The 15,277-nt window shown below is 35.3% G+C and overlaps 1 protein-coding gene across 1 annotated transcript in view; it reads right to left on the bottom strand.

Annotated features, from left to right (window-relative positions):
• The window catches only part of LOC131848870 (uncharacterized), an 83,725-nt gene extending 74,957 nt beyond the window's left edge, over positions 1-8,768 (bottom strand). The window contains exon 1 of the mRNA XM_059198820.1: positions 8,512-8,768. Coding sequence (XP_059054803.1) covers positions 8,512-8,561 — 50 coding nt within the window. The 5' untranslated portion in view covers positions 8,562-8,768. The remainder of the gene's footprint in view (positions 1-8,511) is intronic.
• Between the last annotated feature and the right edge of the window lie 6,509 nt (positions 8,769-15,277).

Here is a 15,277-nt window from a genome sequence, read left to right as displayed (position 1 = left end):
AATTCTTAAAAAAGCAAAAATCGAGTAATTTTGAATAATAAATAAATTATTAAAGATTTTTCTTTGATCACTGTTCAATACTGTTTTAAAATAGAACTGACAACCCTGATACCTACGTATGTCGGTACCAATAGTAAATATAATCAGCGACACGCGGGAGATGAGAGCAACCATGAACTATAGCCACGATGCGACATCAGGGTTGTCAAACTTACTGGCGTAAAAGCGTTTATATGAAAACTTTTAAAAATTTAATTTTTGTCATTAAACTATATTAAAATTGATACAAATAGAATTAAATCTAAATCTATACCAACATAACGGTTAGTGTTACAGAACATGTTAGGGAAACTACTCCTTTTTAAATATGTAACAATAAAAAAATAATAGTAAGTATTATTTTTTAAGAGATAGTTATTACCTTACTATCTCTTCAGGATAGTGTATACTTTCGAAAGGAGATATTTCGTTTATGCATGTGTTGGCTACGACTACATAGGATGTGGAGCGGCATTTCTTCTTTGAACTTAACTATACCATAATACTATACCATGAACTTAAAAAAATCTGTTAGGTACAATAATGATTGTATTATAACAATCTTCACTTCGGTTACATAAAATAATCATCATGAATACAAATGTTTGTACATGCGAGGAATCATACCTGCGACCATCAGAAGTAAAGCCGTGTGCTAAACCACTACACCTTCCAAGGGCGCCAAATCGTGCCAAATATATAGAAAAAATGAGATAACTCTTACGTGACAACCCTGAGTAAGGTCAGTTGCGACACCGGCCACGTGGCAGGCGGCACGCTGCGTGGGGTCACTTGCACGCTATTTATGTCCTCCATACAAACAGTAGCTCAGACTTATCTATTTTCAGACGTTTTGAAATATGCCCAACTTCATTGTTAACCGGGTCTTAACACGAATAATTTTGCTAAATAAAGGTATTTACCTCTCTCAAATTTTTTTTGGATGATGATAATGGTATGTTTCACCGGCCTGCGCTAGCGTTTTACGCTGACGGGACACCAGTGGAGGATGATAGGATGGGCATGAGGTCAGGTCAGTTAGCCCATCGTGGAAAATTCACCTGAAATTTATCACGATTATTTCCAGGGGGAACCCTGTGGAAGTCAACCTGTTATGGTACATTGCTAGTAATGGGATCATCAGTCCTCATTACTAACAATTACCTTCCCCCTCCTCTCGTAACGTCAAGAGAGACCCTAGCCGTGGTCACGTGGGGGTAAAATTACTGTTTTTTGTAACGTAATTTATGTATATCCCCTTGGCTCTAGGAAACTGCAAATAACCTAATCCGCAGTACAATGACGCATACGAACAAAAAAATTTTAAAAATATATCTAATCGCATTAACAATAATGAATTCGCCGTGTCCAAAACAAATGAACGGCCGGTCGTTAAGATAACCGCAGTATTGTAATGCGTAGCAGACATACCTACATCGTTACCAAGTATGACATCAGATGTTGTTTGTTTGGCTTATTGTGCTCGAGTTAGAGATAAAGCAGATATCTAAGAGTGTGGTGATAGTAATAGTCTAAAATATTCTAATTGTACACAGGGGAAAATGTTGGAAACCTCCTTTTTTTATCTCTTCAATAAACAAATAGGTTGTCTGTAACACTTATTGGGGGACGGTTTATTAAATCGGTCCGCTTTGTCAGGCCTGTTTTGAAGCCAAAAAAACGGCCGCTCACGTATTCCTGGAGTGCTTGCAATGGCCATATAGCGTAAACAAATCCCTGGAACGGTGAGGTGGCTCCGTGAAGCCTGTGAAGACACCAGGAGGCTTTTGCGCTTCAGGGAAGAGCTTGACTGGATTTATTACTCTCGGCTCTACACGCATAACGGACCAACTGAGAGGTTAAATGCGGATAACACAGATCAACTTACATTATATTAGACTGTTCCCCCGTCAGAGGTGTGACAAGGGTTGTGTGAGATTTTTACCCACTAAAAAACCAGATGGTGTACCTACGAGCGCCATTGCCGGAGTCACGAGGTGGCGTTAGCGTCCTGCTGCTACAACGGCGGCAAGCCACCTCGTGCCTGACAGATGGCACGTGGTCGGTAGTACATATCATGGAGTACAAATAGAGGTTAGAGTAACCTTCATTTACCTTCCCAAATGTCCAATATTTATACGGCTCCGCAAATATTTCTGTCATTTCTTTGTCTGATAAGCGTTGCGATAAGATAAACAGGTGACTCGGTGTCAGCGGTGTCTGCCAAACCACGCTTTAAAGTTTAGACTGTACAAATATTTGCGCAAGCGCAATGTCATAAGGATTTTTAGTCTTGTGTAGAAGTCATATGATTCAGATTAAATTTATCAATGAAAATATGGAGAATAGGCGATCGGTTCTAGAAAAGTATCTTTTTACGTTACAAATACATACGGAAATCAAATCTAATAAAAATATTAATGTACTAGTCCTATATGAATAAAGATATTTTTATTAGGCAAACTCTTATGATACATCAAATCTACCGTCAGATTGGAGTGCCTTTGAGCTAAGAACTGACAAGAAACTCAGCTTCTTATTCTTTTTTAATGTGCTTGTACACGATTATAAAAATCCAGATTCATTTTTAAATTCAATTTGAGAGAATGTAGTGACCACCAGCATATGCTATTGCGTTTTTGTCAATGGTCAATCTAATTAGTGCCCATAAATCGACCAGACTGATGCTTGTGGGGACAAGCAGAACCCGTTCACGTGTATGACGGATGAGATATATAAATAATATATACACAAATATATGACAGCAACAGTATGATATTATAAAATATGTATTTTATAATATATGCATAATGCTGCTCATATATTTTACGTTTCAATTTGTGTTCTAGCAGTTTAGCACACCGTTTTACTTCCGATATTCGCGATTTCTAGCACAAGTACAAAAATTTTCATTAAATTTCTCATTTCTTATTTACCCTGAATTATGCAGAAGAGGTAGTAAATTCAAATATTGCTATATTAGACCCAAGAATAGACCCGAAAACTGGGTCAATTTAGATTTCTGACTCATCGGTGTATAAACACCGACATTAAACCAAAAATTAATCCTAGGATACGATCTACGATAGAATCGACCATGTCACGTTGGATTCAAAATACACCCAGCGAAATGTATGTCAAATATTCCGTTCAGCAGAACATGTAAGTTTGACAATGTGCTGACAAATTAAATCGAGAGACGGCGGTAACCTCGCCTCGTGTCACGTCAGATTCAAAATATACCCAACGAAATGTATGTCAAGTATTGCATTCACTAGAACGTAAGTTTGACAATGTCCTGACTACCCCATCTGAGTTAACAGCCGTGATGGTACGTACGACTTCTACAGTAAAGTATAAAGCTAGCGATATATATTTTACGCGAAGTCTTACCAAAGCCTCGGAAAACAACCATTACGTCTTGAAACTCGCAACCTTCTTTATAGCAATTCGGCTAAAATGTAGAGGGAGATATCGAGCCCCATTAAAGGTTCTACGGCGCTGAAAAAACAAGTAACAACCCCCGGGCGGGAAGAATGATAACTACGTTTCGCTTATCTACCTTAACTATATATATAAATATGTACTAGACTTTAGCTGCGACATCGTCAGCTTAAAATGTAACCTTTTTGTTTTATTAAAATAAATACAATTTTTAAAATAAAGTACGGCACGTTACTTCTTATAATATTAGCTATCTGCGAGTGAAAGTCCCGTTAAAATAGGTTCAGCCGTTAGATATTTCTATGTATCTGTCTGCGAAGTCAGATGAAATATAATCACTTACTTAGAGATTATTAAGAACAAGCAAGCAGACAGACAAAATTTGTAATTGTTCTTATTGTTATAAGTACGGTCTATATTTTTGTATGCATTTAATGAAAAGCTGTTAATTTGAAATTAGAAACAGATACCTCAATTTTATTTCTTTGTATGTATATCTTATCTTAATATAATAATATTATAAATGTGAAAGTGTGTGAGTATGGATGTTTGTTACTCTTTCACGCAAAAAATACTGCACAGATTTTGATAAAACTTCACAGTAATATAGCTTACGCATCAGAATAATACATAGGCTATAATTTTTTTTGGAAATTTAACGCGGATGAAACCGCGTGTACAGGTAGTATGGTAGTATAACATAAATTTATATTAAAGCTGTACCTATTTGGAGATGAATCATTCGCGTTGAAATCGTATACATGTATGTATTCATACACGGGTCTTCATAAATATTGAGATTAGTAGATAATTGAGGAAAATTAGATCCGGCTCGTCAGTGATTCATAGTTTGACGACCTCGATGGTCTAGCGGGTTAGCTTAGTTGTACTTTCCGATGGTCGCCGGTTCGGTTCCGCACTACATTTATATTTATGTCTGGTTGAACTTGCGACTTTGTTCTTGCCATTTTTTAAGTTAAAATATAATCTATATCTATCCTCGTGATATGTTCTATCTACACGCAGATTCCATTACAATCTGTTCGGCTGTTTATTCATGTAAAAGCAGTAAACAGGAGAGACAAGTATACATACCTCCACATTTATAATATTAGTATAGTTCCATTTTTTTTTTTGCATAATAAATTAATTTTTGCTTGTAAGGATTGGTCTGGTCTTATAAGTATGACTGATTTATTTTGTTACTTAAGTAACTATTCATTTACATATGACAATTTTGCTATTTGGCAGTTTATATTTAGGTACACAAAATCATAAAAATGTAATTCTAAACATTTATTTAAATGAGCAACACGCAAAACTCTTGCTCATTCGTCTTGTGATGAGTCGGCGTTCGGAATGAGTTGTAGAATAAAAAATTATGACTATTTTAAATGCTTATTTTAAATTTATTTGAATTGAGATCATTTCTATTTTATTAAAGATTACTTGTAATGTATCTTCACAGTTATGTTTGTAACACAACCGATTGCAATATACTACAAATTTTTTTTTTTTTTGGTTTCGTAATTATTCTTGAAAGTTGTTTCAGTATCCTATTATTATTAATTGTATACTAAATAAATTGGTAACAATAGCTGGTGACCAGTATCCGAAACAATCTCCACCCCCCTAGACAAGGTCTGTAGCCTGTATTTAGCTGGAAACCAGAATTATCCTTACTTCCTCTTAAGTATTATAAATCTGAAAGTAACTCTGTCTGTCTGTGGCGCTTTCACGCCAAAACTACTAAACCGATTTTAATTAAATTTGGTACACAGATAGTATAGACCCTATGAATGGATATAGGCTACTTTTTAATGCAAAAAAGAGTTGTGAGGTATTGAAAATGAAGATGAAAGGATGTTTGGAAGTATCGTCATTTTTAACTCTTGAAATTAATTGTTTAGGCTGTTGATTAAAATAGATACAATAAATATGATATAGAAAGTTTATAAATAGTTTACCCTAAAGGGGGCAAATGGTAATGAGAGTTTGCGTAGAAATTCGTCATTCGTCGGCTATTCCACGCGGACAAAGTCGCGGGCAGAACTAGTGTTCTGGATGTTACAATGCCACGTGCATACGTACTACATATACCTAGGTAGAGTTCCATAGTAGGTGTCTTTCACCTAGAACTTCAACATCAGCCTTGACCTTCATAATATATTTATAGACAAGTGACAACATGTCGATAACGTGCACTGAATCTAGGTATTACAAACGTAATCACGGGATTGATAAATATCTACTTTACGGGGGTTAGGAAGGGGTAGGGGGAGGGGGGATGTAATAAATAATGTCCATGTTTCTATACCACGTTGATAGCAAATGTGCGTGTGGTACCGCCGTAAGAATCGCACCACCCTATCCCGTGGGTGTCGTAAAAGGCGACTAAGGGATCCATCGACCAGTGGACGGGCAGCAGCGTTCTACTGAGTGACTACCATCACACTGCGATCACCAACCCCCATGCCAAGCGTGGCGATTATAGCAATATCCCCAATTGGATCCAAGGACCGATCGTTGGGGAAATCTTTGGGGGAGGCCTTTGTTTAACAGTGGACGTCTTACGGGCTGAGATGATGATGATGATGAGCAAAAAAGTATAGGGTCTGATGTTTAAACAGTTACCGTAACTTATAGACGCCTAAAACACGGGGTGTCAAGTGTCCGTTGCAAACACTTAATTCAAATTAAAAATATCGTTATTCATATAGGTCTATTACAGACTCTTATGATATGTCAAATGTATCGTTAGTTCAGAATGATTGTGAGATGAGAAGAACTGAGAACTTAAGAAACTTTAATTCACCTACTTTTACCTATACGTCTACCAGAAGTGTACGCGGGAGGAAGTTCCTCTGATGAAGAGCACTGTCCGAGACCTAGGTTCTAGCGTGTTGGGATGAGTTCCCTGTCGATGGCGAGTGGTGTGAAAAGGCATTATTTACATTTGTAGCAGTACTCCCCCCACCCCATGCCTAGTGTTGAGTACCTACATCATAATGATATTTGACTGACTATCTACACCACCTGAGAGGGGGAAAAGAGTTGTTGATAATATGGTTGTAGCACTGCTCTCACGCCCCCCCCCCCCCCCATGTCTAATGTTGAGTACCTACATCATGATGATATTTGACAATGTCTGACTATCTACCCCACCAGAGAGAGGGAAAAGGGTTGTTGATAATATGGACTAAAATAACCCCATTACTAAAAATGTACCATATGACAGGTTGACCTGAAAATATCGTCATAAATTCCTGGTGAATTTGCCACGATGGGCTAACTGACCTGACCTAATGTTCAGATGAATACGAGGTCAGGTCAGTTAGCCCATCATCAGGTCAGTTAGCCCATCGTGCAATATAATAGCAATCTTATCATCCTCCACGGGGAACCAGGGCAGGATAAGATTATCATCCTCCACTGGTTCCCCGTCAGCGTATACCGTTAACGCAGGCCGGTGCACTATTCCATTATCATCCATTACTCAGTCAGTCAGATACAGTCGTAATTTTAGTATTTATAGTTAGAGACAGTTTTTATTATTATTTTCCTTTTTACTAAACGTAAGTAAAATTTCTAACTTCAAATCTCTTATGGGGTAAATAGAGAGTTTAATGTTTATTTTTTCTCTTTTTCATAATAACGCTGAATTAGTTATAAATTGGAAAATCTGTCTGAATGCCTTTATCACCTATTCACAGCTAAACTAAGTAATTTTTTTATAAATTTTAGACCTTACTGACTTGAGCTACGGTTTATCATGCAAATATAATTTAAAGATATTATTTCTTATTTTTTTATTTTCTATCTTTATATTTCTTATGGGGTAAACAGAGAGAATAATGTTTTGTTTTATATTCTCTTATTATTTATATATTCTCTTATCTATTATCACAATAACGCTAAGTCCATACTAACATTATAAATGGGAAAAATATGTCTGACTGTCTTTGTGACCTTAAATCACAGTTCGTTTTAGCTGCGATTTAAGGTGACAAAGTGTGACTAAGTAAATTTTTTATCCAATTTGGACCTTCCCGATATGAACTAAGTTTTATCAGGAAAATGAAATTTTAGGAGGATGTAAGATAACTTGAAGTTTGCTTTAACTACTACATCTATGCAGACGAAGTAGCGGGTATCAGCTAGTTTACACTAATGTAGGTCGATATGTTATGAACTATTCTTTCGACCTATATTCTTAATTAGACAGAAATTACAATTTCCTCTCATAATAGATTTATATAATTTTTAGGCATCAGGGTATATCGTATAGTCCAATTATCATATTAAAACAAAATAACTATATATACATACATATATACCTACCTTATTGTTATTAACTAGTTCATTAGTTGTGGTACTCATAAAATGTTTTTCAGTAAGTGAAATCTTGGTATACGAATAAATACGCAATATACACTATTATATTACAGTTTATATTAGAAACATTTAGAATCTAAAATAAATTCAAACTAAAATCATATGAAAATTTTCTACGTATCATACCAACTGAGGTTTCTATAAAAAAATCACATTCCATGTCGTCCCATTTTCCTTAATTCAAAAGCGTTCAGTTGTTATGAAAGACCTATATAAATAAAGTTAGTGAAATATTTATAAATAACGTATCAAATGAGTTTCTAGTTAGTAGTGAGTTTAGTATATATGACTAACCCGGTTAGTTGCATCGTAAGTGTGTACTACCTACCTACATTCATAGGTAGGAAGCCATATTGATGTCAAGTACCTAGGTATAGATCTAGGCAACTATAAACAACACTAACATTGTAGCTTAATAGACATACAGACAGGTAATTCTGTAATAAGATTAATAGTAAATAGATCCCTCATTTATAGCCAAGTAAATAAACTACAAATACATGAACTCCAGTTGGAATTACTAGTACAGTAACCACGAACACGGATCGAACACGCCACCGGGTCACCACGAGGCAGTCACCGCGGCCACGTCGCTACATGAGTCAACCGGAGGTATATAGTACACATAGCTACCTTGTTACGATGTCTATCAACACCTCCCCCGAAGGAGTAGACCACACCATATCACTAAAACACTACACGTATAGTCCACCTGCGAACGAGCAACACCATCTCACTAACGGATAAGGACCCCAATACACGTTCCCGAATGATAACGCGGCCAAACAAAAAAAAACCGGGGTCCTAAGAAGGTCGAATCTGGTATTTTTTTCTGAAAAGCTAGCAACGTCGCGTCAGTCGCCGCACGGACGCGCGTACGGCTCGCGCGCCGCTCATTGGTCGAATGCGGCGGCGGCCATCATGGCGCGGCTGGCGGCCGGCCAATGACGCCGCGCCCCGCACGCCCCGCCCACATCCTCTCGGCCTGTTGAATGAACTTCGCGGCAGTCGCGCCGGAGACAGTCGACGTGGTGGACGTGTTCATTAATGTTAAAAGAATGGTTCGACGTATCGGAAGAATGTGATTCCTAGATGTTAGTGCGCACTGAAATGCAAGTAAAGTATTATGGAAGGAAATTAAAGTCTCTAAGTAGGTTGTAAAGTGTTTAGGGAAGAGATAAAACCTGCGCAATATTTAAATATAATATTAGTATAATAAATACAGTGACAAAAAGTGATTCATGTGCCTAAAATCATTAGAAAAAGTCAAGTAAAATAAATATTTTTTTTTGCTTACGCTATCTTTGGCACCGCCGTTTTTTACCTGCAACAAGAAAATGAGATAGTAAAAAACTAGATCGAAACTGAGACGACCGTTATCAATCAGATGCAGCAGCGAGCAGTACAATAAAGTAATTACAGTGGACAAAATTACTGGTGTTTTAGTTCCACTTGGGCCATTATTTCCGCCACATTGTTTCGTTCGAGCGTCAGACATTTTCGTAGACAGTCTGTGCTCGCTATACTATTGCGCAGTAGGTTGAAAAGATTTAAACACGTGATACTTAATTTAAATATAATTATTAGTAGACACTTCAATGTTACGATTAAATACAACATTATCTAATTTAATGACATTAGAAAGTTTGATTTCAGTCCTGAACACTATTTAATGTTCCCACTTAAAAAAAAAATAAGAACATGCTCGATTCGGTTATTTTTATTTCTCATTCTTGTTATGTTGGAAATTTTAGAAACTTTTTTTTATTTGAAGAGACGATCTTAGCATTCCATGGATTCTCCGTGCGGGTGCCGTTTCCATCGTGTGGCAGAGACGGAAACTCCGAGCAGTTCCCGTGACTTGTGTTAGTTTCATTGAAATTTCATTAAAATCGTTTCATTCATCGTATCGGTTTATTTGGTTTTTAAATAAATATATTTGGTCTTCCGTGTATTTTAGGTTAACATAAAAAACTTTTTTGTTTATACAAAATGAGTTATTGTATAATTAATCAGAGGCTACAACGTGGAATTACGTAGGTATGAACGTATGAAACGCAAAAAAAAACAGAATGGCCATGATGTCAAGGTCATCTCGACATGCCTACTGACTTCGTGATCTAAATAAAGCACATTATACGTAAATGTTCAAAGTTTACTAGATAAATACAAAGATACTATGATACTATATAAAGATATATAGGCCCTGGGTACTAGTACACTAATAAATAACATGAGAATGATTTGATAAATATATAGATAAGTTCTTTATTCAACAATTACAAACACATAGCATACATTAGATACATTTTATAAATAGAAATAAAGTTTACAAATTAAAAATGAAGGAATATAAATATTACAAATTAAAAAATGGAGCTGGCTTTATGTGTTGAAATGATGAAGAGGTAACCAACTCAGCATGAAGCTACAGATAGTCTGCAGCGCTGATATTCTGTTGGCTCCTATAATTAAATACACACTTACATACATTTGGTCTACAACTCTACTGCTTGTCTATAACTCTGCAGTACGGCCATGTAGTAAAATAAATGAAATAAGAATAAATAAATAATAAATTCAAATAAATGAAATAAAACTTAATATAAGTACTTTTGAAATTTTTTTTTATTCTACCACACGTTTGGAACGCTTTAGTAGAAGTTAAAGATTTTTAAATGTAATGTAAGTACACTAAAAAAATTTTTTAGTGTACTTACATTACATTTAAAAATCTCGGTGGTCTAGCGGTTTAGTACACCGCTAAATTCGACGGTCGCGGATTCGATTCCTCGCACAGTATAAATATTTGTATTCACGAGTACGATTGTTTGTATCAGTTTGGGTGTTTTTTATGTATATTATATACTACTTATTTACAACAGAAAAAAATCTAAGTATTTGTATCACAGTTGTGTAGTACCCATAACACAAGCTCTGCTTACCATGGGGCTAGATGGAACTGTGGGAATTGTCCGGAGTTACTATTATTAGTATGTATTACTCTATACACCTATAATAGTAGTAGTATTTAATTAATCACTACGATCATCATCAAGAAGTTTTATTTCCTTACTAGCTGTGCCCGCGGTTTCATCCGCATAAAATATACAGCCTATGTGTCATTCTGATATATATTCTATATTATTGTAAAAGACCATTCAGTAGTTTTTGCGTGAAAGAATAACAAACATCCATACATCCATACTCACAAACTTCCACGTTCATAATATTTTATTTCCTTATAAGAATTTTTTATCTGTGATATCTTTAGTGAGATAACGATATCTATCTATATCTATAGATATACTGTTATCACGATCGGTCAGCATTTATATAGCACCGACCTGCCCTGGTTCCGATAATGGCGGATTAAAATGGCGCCCGATCGAAAAATATCAGGCCGATTCTTTTAATCCAAATTCTTATTCGGGACCGGTGGTAGCATTTTAATTATACACAAGTTTAATTTTAAACTCTATTAATGAAAGAATAGTCGAAACTAGAGTAAGTTTCGACTAATGGAGATTCTCAGTTGAAAGTTCTAAAAACATTTCTTCCAGAACTTCAAACGGATTTTTTTTAAGTATCTATAATGACAAGAAATCTAATAGTGTACCAGATACACATTTAGTTGCAATATGAACATCACGTAACGAACATGGCGTCTCTCAGCTACTATTCTAGACAAGTGTGGTAATGCCTTTGCAAAAACTCATTTCTCAAATACAAATTTCCTTAAAAATTGGAATACAGCTTAAAGTAAGTTGCTTGACGGCTGAAATAGGTAGGGTAGAAATAGCTAAAGTAAATAAAGTAATAAATTATTTAGATAAAGTAAAATAGATTCATAATGAAATAAGCGGTTAAAATTTTATACATAAACTAGATGTACCAGAAAACGTTGTTTTGCATTAAAATAAAAAAAAAAAATTAGGGTTGGACTACCCCTAACATGTAGGGGGATGAAAAATAGATGTTGGCCGATTCTCAGACCTACTCAATACGCTCACAAAATTTCATGAGAATCGGTCAAGCCGTTTCGGAGGAGTATGGGAACGAAAACTGTGACACGAGAATTTTATATATAAGATAAATCACTTTTAATTTTCAATTGATTTGATAGAAAATATAGATTAATAAACTGGGATAAAGTGTTTGTAAATAATGTGGATTAATCACATTGTTAGGAATGTACCATATCGGGTTAACCTTCACGCGGTTGCCCCTGGATACCATCATGTTTAATTCTTGATTAATTTGCCTCGATAGGCTAATTGACCAGACCTTATGCTCATCTTATAATCCTTCACTGGTGCCCCGTCAGGGTATATCGTTAGCGCCTGAGTGAGAGATCATTCCATTATCATCCCTTATATAGTTAAAGATATATATTTTTATTATTATTATGGATTGGTTTCCGATTGGTCTTACCTCATCTAATGGTAAAGGATGGCAAGACCTAGGATGTACGCGCTTACTGAGAAGAAATCTATTCAACATAGACTTAAAAAATCTGGGGTTATATTTCTCCGTGACGACGAAAGCTGCAAAGAGAAAAGTATGTTCCATTCTTAGACAGTGCGTATTAAATTCATTCACGATATTCTTTCAGGTTGAAATACATTTTCATGACTACTCGATATACATAGTATAGCACGGTGTTTATACTCATTACTGTAGCGTTATATATTATGTTATGAGGTGCCGCTACATAACATATTATTTACTGTATATACTTGTAAAATGTATGATTACGTTTTTTCACTTGGTATACCAACATAAATATTAAGGAAGCCGCCGAAAAGGACACGGGAGCCCACTTTTAGGTATTGACTCATAAATATTTCAATATATCATGAAACTAGTATGTAGGTAGTGAGTATATCGATGAAATAATTGTACTATTTATTATACATTAGTCAGTATTGCATGGCTTATTAGTAACGCGTAGAGTCGACGCGGAGTCGGGACGTAGACTAACTTTACACTGAACTTAAATCTATGTTAATGGAGCAGTAAACTATTGGAAGGGTCTCAAATGGCGACAGAAATATTACAAGTGTAGGCACAATATACTAACACGTTAAAATCCTTGAAAAATAACACACTGTGATAACACTAGTAACTACGCCTATTTGCTAACGTTATCGCAATAGAGTAAACTTCCTTTTTTCGACTAAGTATTATGTAATATTGCGGATGAAATAGACACATCTTGCCACTCGTACTGTTGTTGTTGTATTGTTTTAGATTTCTACAAACCAGTGGCACTCAATGAGGAAGTAGCCATTATTATTGCTAAAAGTTGCATATAGATGGCGTGATTGGTATCGATGGAATTCTTCATAGTTTTGCAAACGTTTTAAAAAACAAAACTGTGTTTTCAAAAATGTTTAATCAATTTTTAAAAAGTTATATATACATGTTAAAATGAAATAATGCGTTTAGAAAAGTAATTTTCATATATTTACTCATTTTGTTATTTTCCAGTACTTAATTACACTTTAATCAGTGCTAATATGGGGCTCAATGTTTTCAAAATGCTTTCATAGATGGCATTGTCGTCATTTGTATCGGCCTAATTAAATGTCTTTTTTATATTTTCCAATAATAAGCACTTAATATATTATTATTGTAAATTAAACATATAAAAATTTTTTAAGTAAATTAAAAATAGCCGAACAAGCAAGTAATACTATTTCCAATAATACTTATTTATGAAGTGTTGTCATATTAAAAATAAATACATGTATTATCGTACTGTTGTTGTTGTATTGTTTTAGATTTCTACAAACCAAGGAAAAACGCACGATTCTTGAGCAAGTATTGTTATCTACCTTATTTAACATTTTGTTCGTTGTAAAGTGTAGTAAAAATGATATACTCACTTCCATTGGCAACTATTTATAATATAGTAATCTGGTTCCTAAACTCCTCATTCATAAAAAATAAAACCATCAAAGTATTGCCAGCTTTTTACTTTAAATAGAGGAAAGAGTTTAAAAAATCGACAAAATTGCTCTATAGCTTTACCCGCGACTTCGTTAGCATTAACGAATACTTTGAATAAAAAAAATAAAATTTCTGGAATAATAATGAAAGTATATGTTTAACATAGCACTTTAGAATTGGAAATAATGAACTGTTATCATTATGAATAATGTAAGCAGTAGGTAATTTTCTACAAGAGCATCTTCCGTTCTCTGCCTATCCTCTTATACCGGTTGAGGTTGATTGCGAGTGACTTGTTATGGACATTAGTTGCTACGGTATATATATATATACATAGATAGATAGATTACTAACAATCGCTTTCCCGTCACTAAAGGTGTCTTATCAATATAATAACAACAAACTTAATTTCATTCAATATTGTTATGAACTATTTGGATTATTTATAAATTCCCAAATGCGTATGTCATTTTGTTACCTTTGTCTTTGTCTATAATATATTGTGATTAAGGACTTACGCTATCTTTAAACTCACTAATCGATAACAACAAGTGATATCTATAAGTGGCTTAAGATGTAGGATTTCAAATCTAAATATATATAACTCAAAGGTGAGTGACGTAGTGATCTATCAACGCACAGCCCAAACCACTGGACGGATCGGGCTGAAATTTGGCATGCAGGTAGATGTTATGACGTAGGCATCTGCTAGGAATAAGGGTTTCGATTAATTCTACCCCCAAGGGGATGAAAGTTTGTATGAAAGTTTGTCAATTTTAAACCGATCGGGCTGAGACTTTGCATGCATAAAGCTACTATGACGTAGGCATCCCCTAAGAAAGGATTTTGTTGAATTCCACCCCTAAGGGGATAAACTAACGCCAGCGAAGCCGCGGGCAAAAGCTAGTACTTAATATACTTAGAATAAATATTACTTAGTTAAGGCCTTGGTTGTGTCACTGGTCCGATTTGTAAAATGTACAATTTGCATTGCATTAGCAGCATTATATCACCATTCTGAAACTATTATTCGTGCCTCCGTTCCGTTGTTGTTCTGGCTCTCGCAATTTTCTACGACCGTCTGGAGGTCGGGCTTGTTATACAGACTCGGTTTGACACGAGTCGCGGCGCCATTTTATCTGTTTTGTTTGAATTTTACGAGAATACAATACAAATATGATGGCATATAGAACTTTACAAATTTGAATATTCAACTAAACTTTACATTGTTTTTTTTAACTAATATTGTATGTAGGGAGGGGATTGTGAGTAATGTAGTCTAATAACCACATTGCAAGTACTATACTCAATGTACTATATCAGGTTGTCTCCACGTGGTTCCCCCCGGAAACCATCGTCATAAATTCATGGTGAATTTACCACGATGGGGTAACTGACCTGATCTCACACTCATCCTCCACTGGTGCCCCGCCAGCGTAAACCA

Source organism: Achroia grisella, unplaced genomic scaffold (assembly GCF_030625045.1).
Source record: "Achroia grisella isolate CSIRO2021 unplaced genomic scaffold, CSIRO_AGI_Agris_v1 utg598, whole genome shotgun sequence".
Taxonomy (NCBI): domain Eukaryota; kingdom Metazoa; phylum Arthropoda; class Insecta; order Lepidoptera; family Pyralidae; genus Achroia; species Achroia grisella.
Note: the sequence above shows the minus strand (reverse complement) of the source record. Positions and strands in the feature narration are given on the sequence as shown.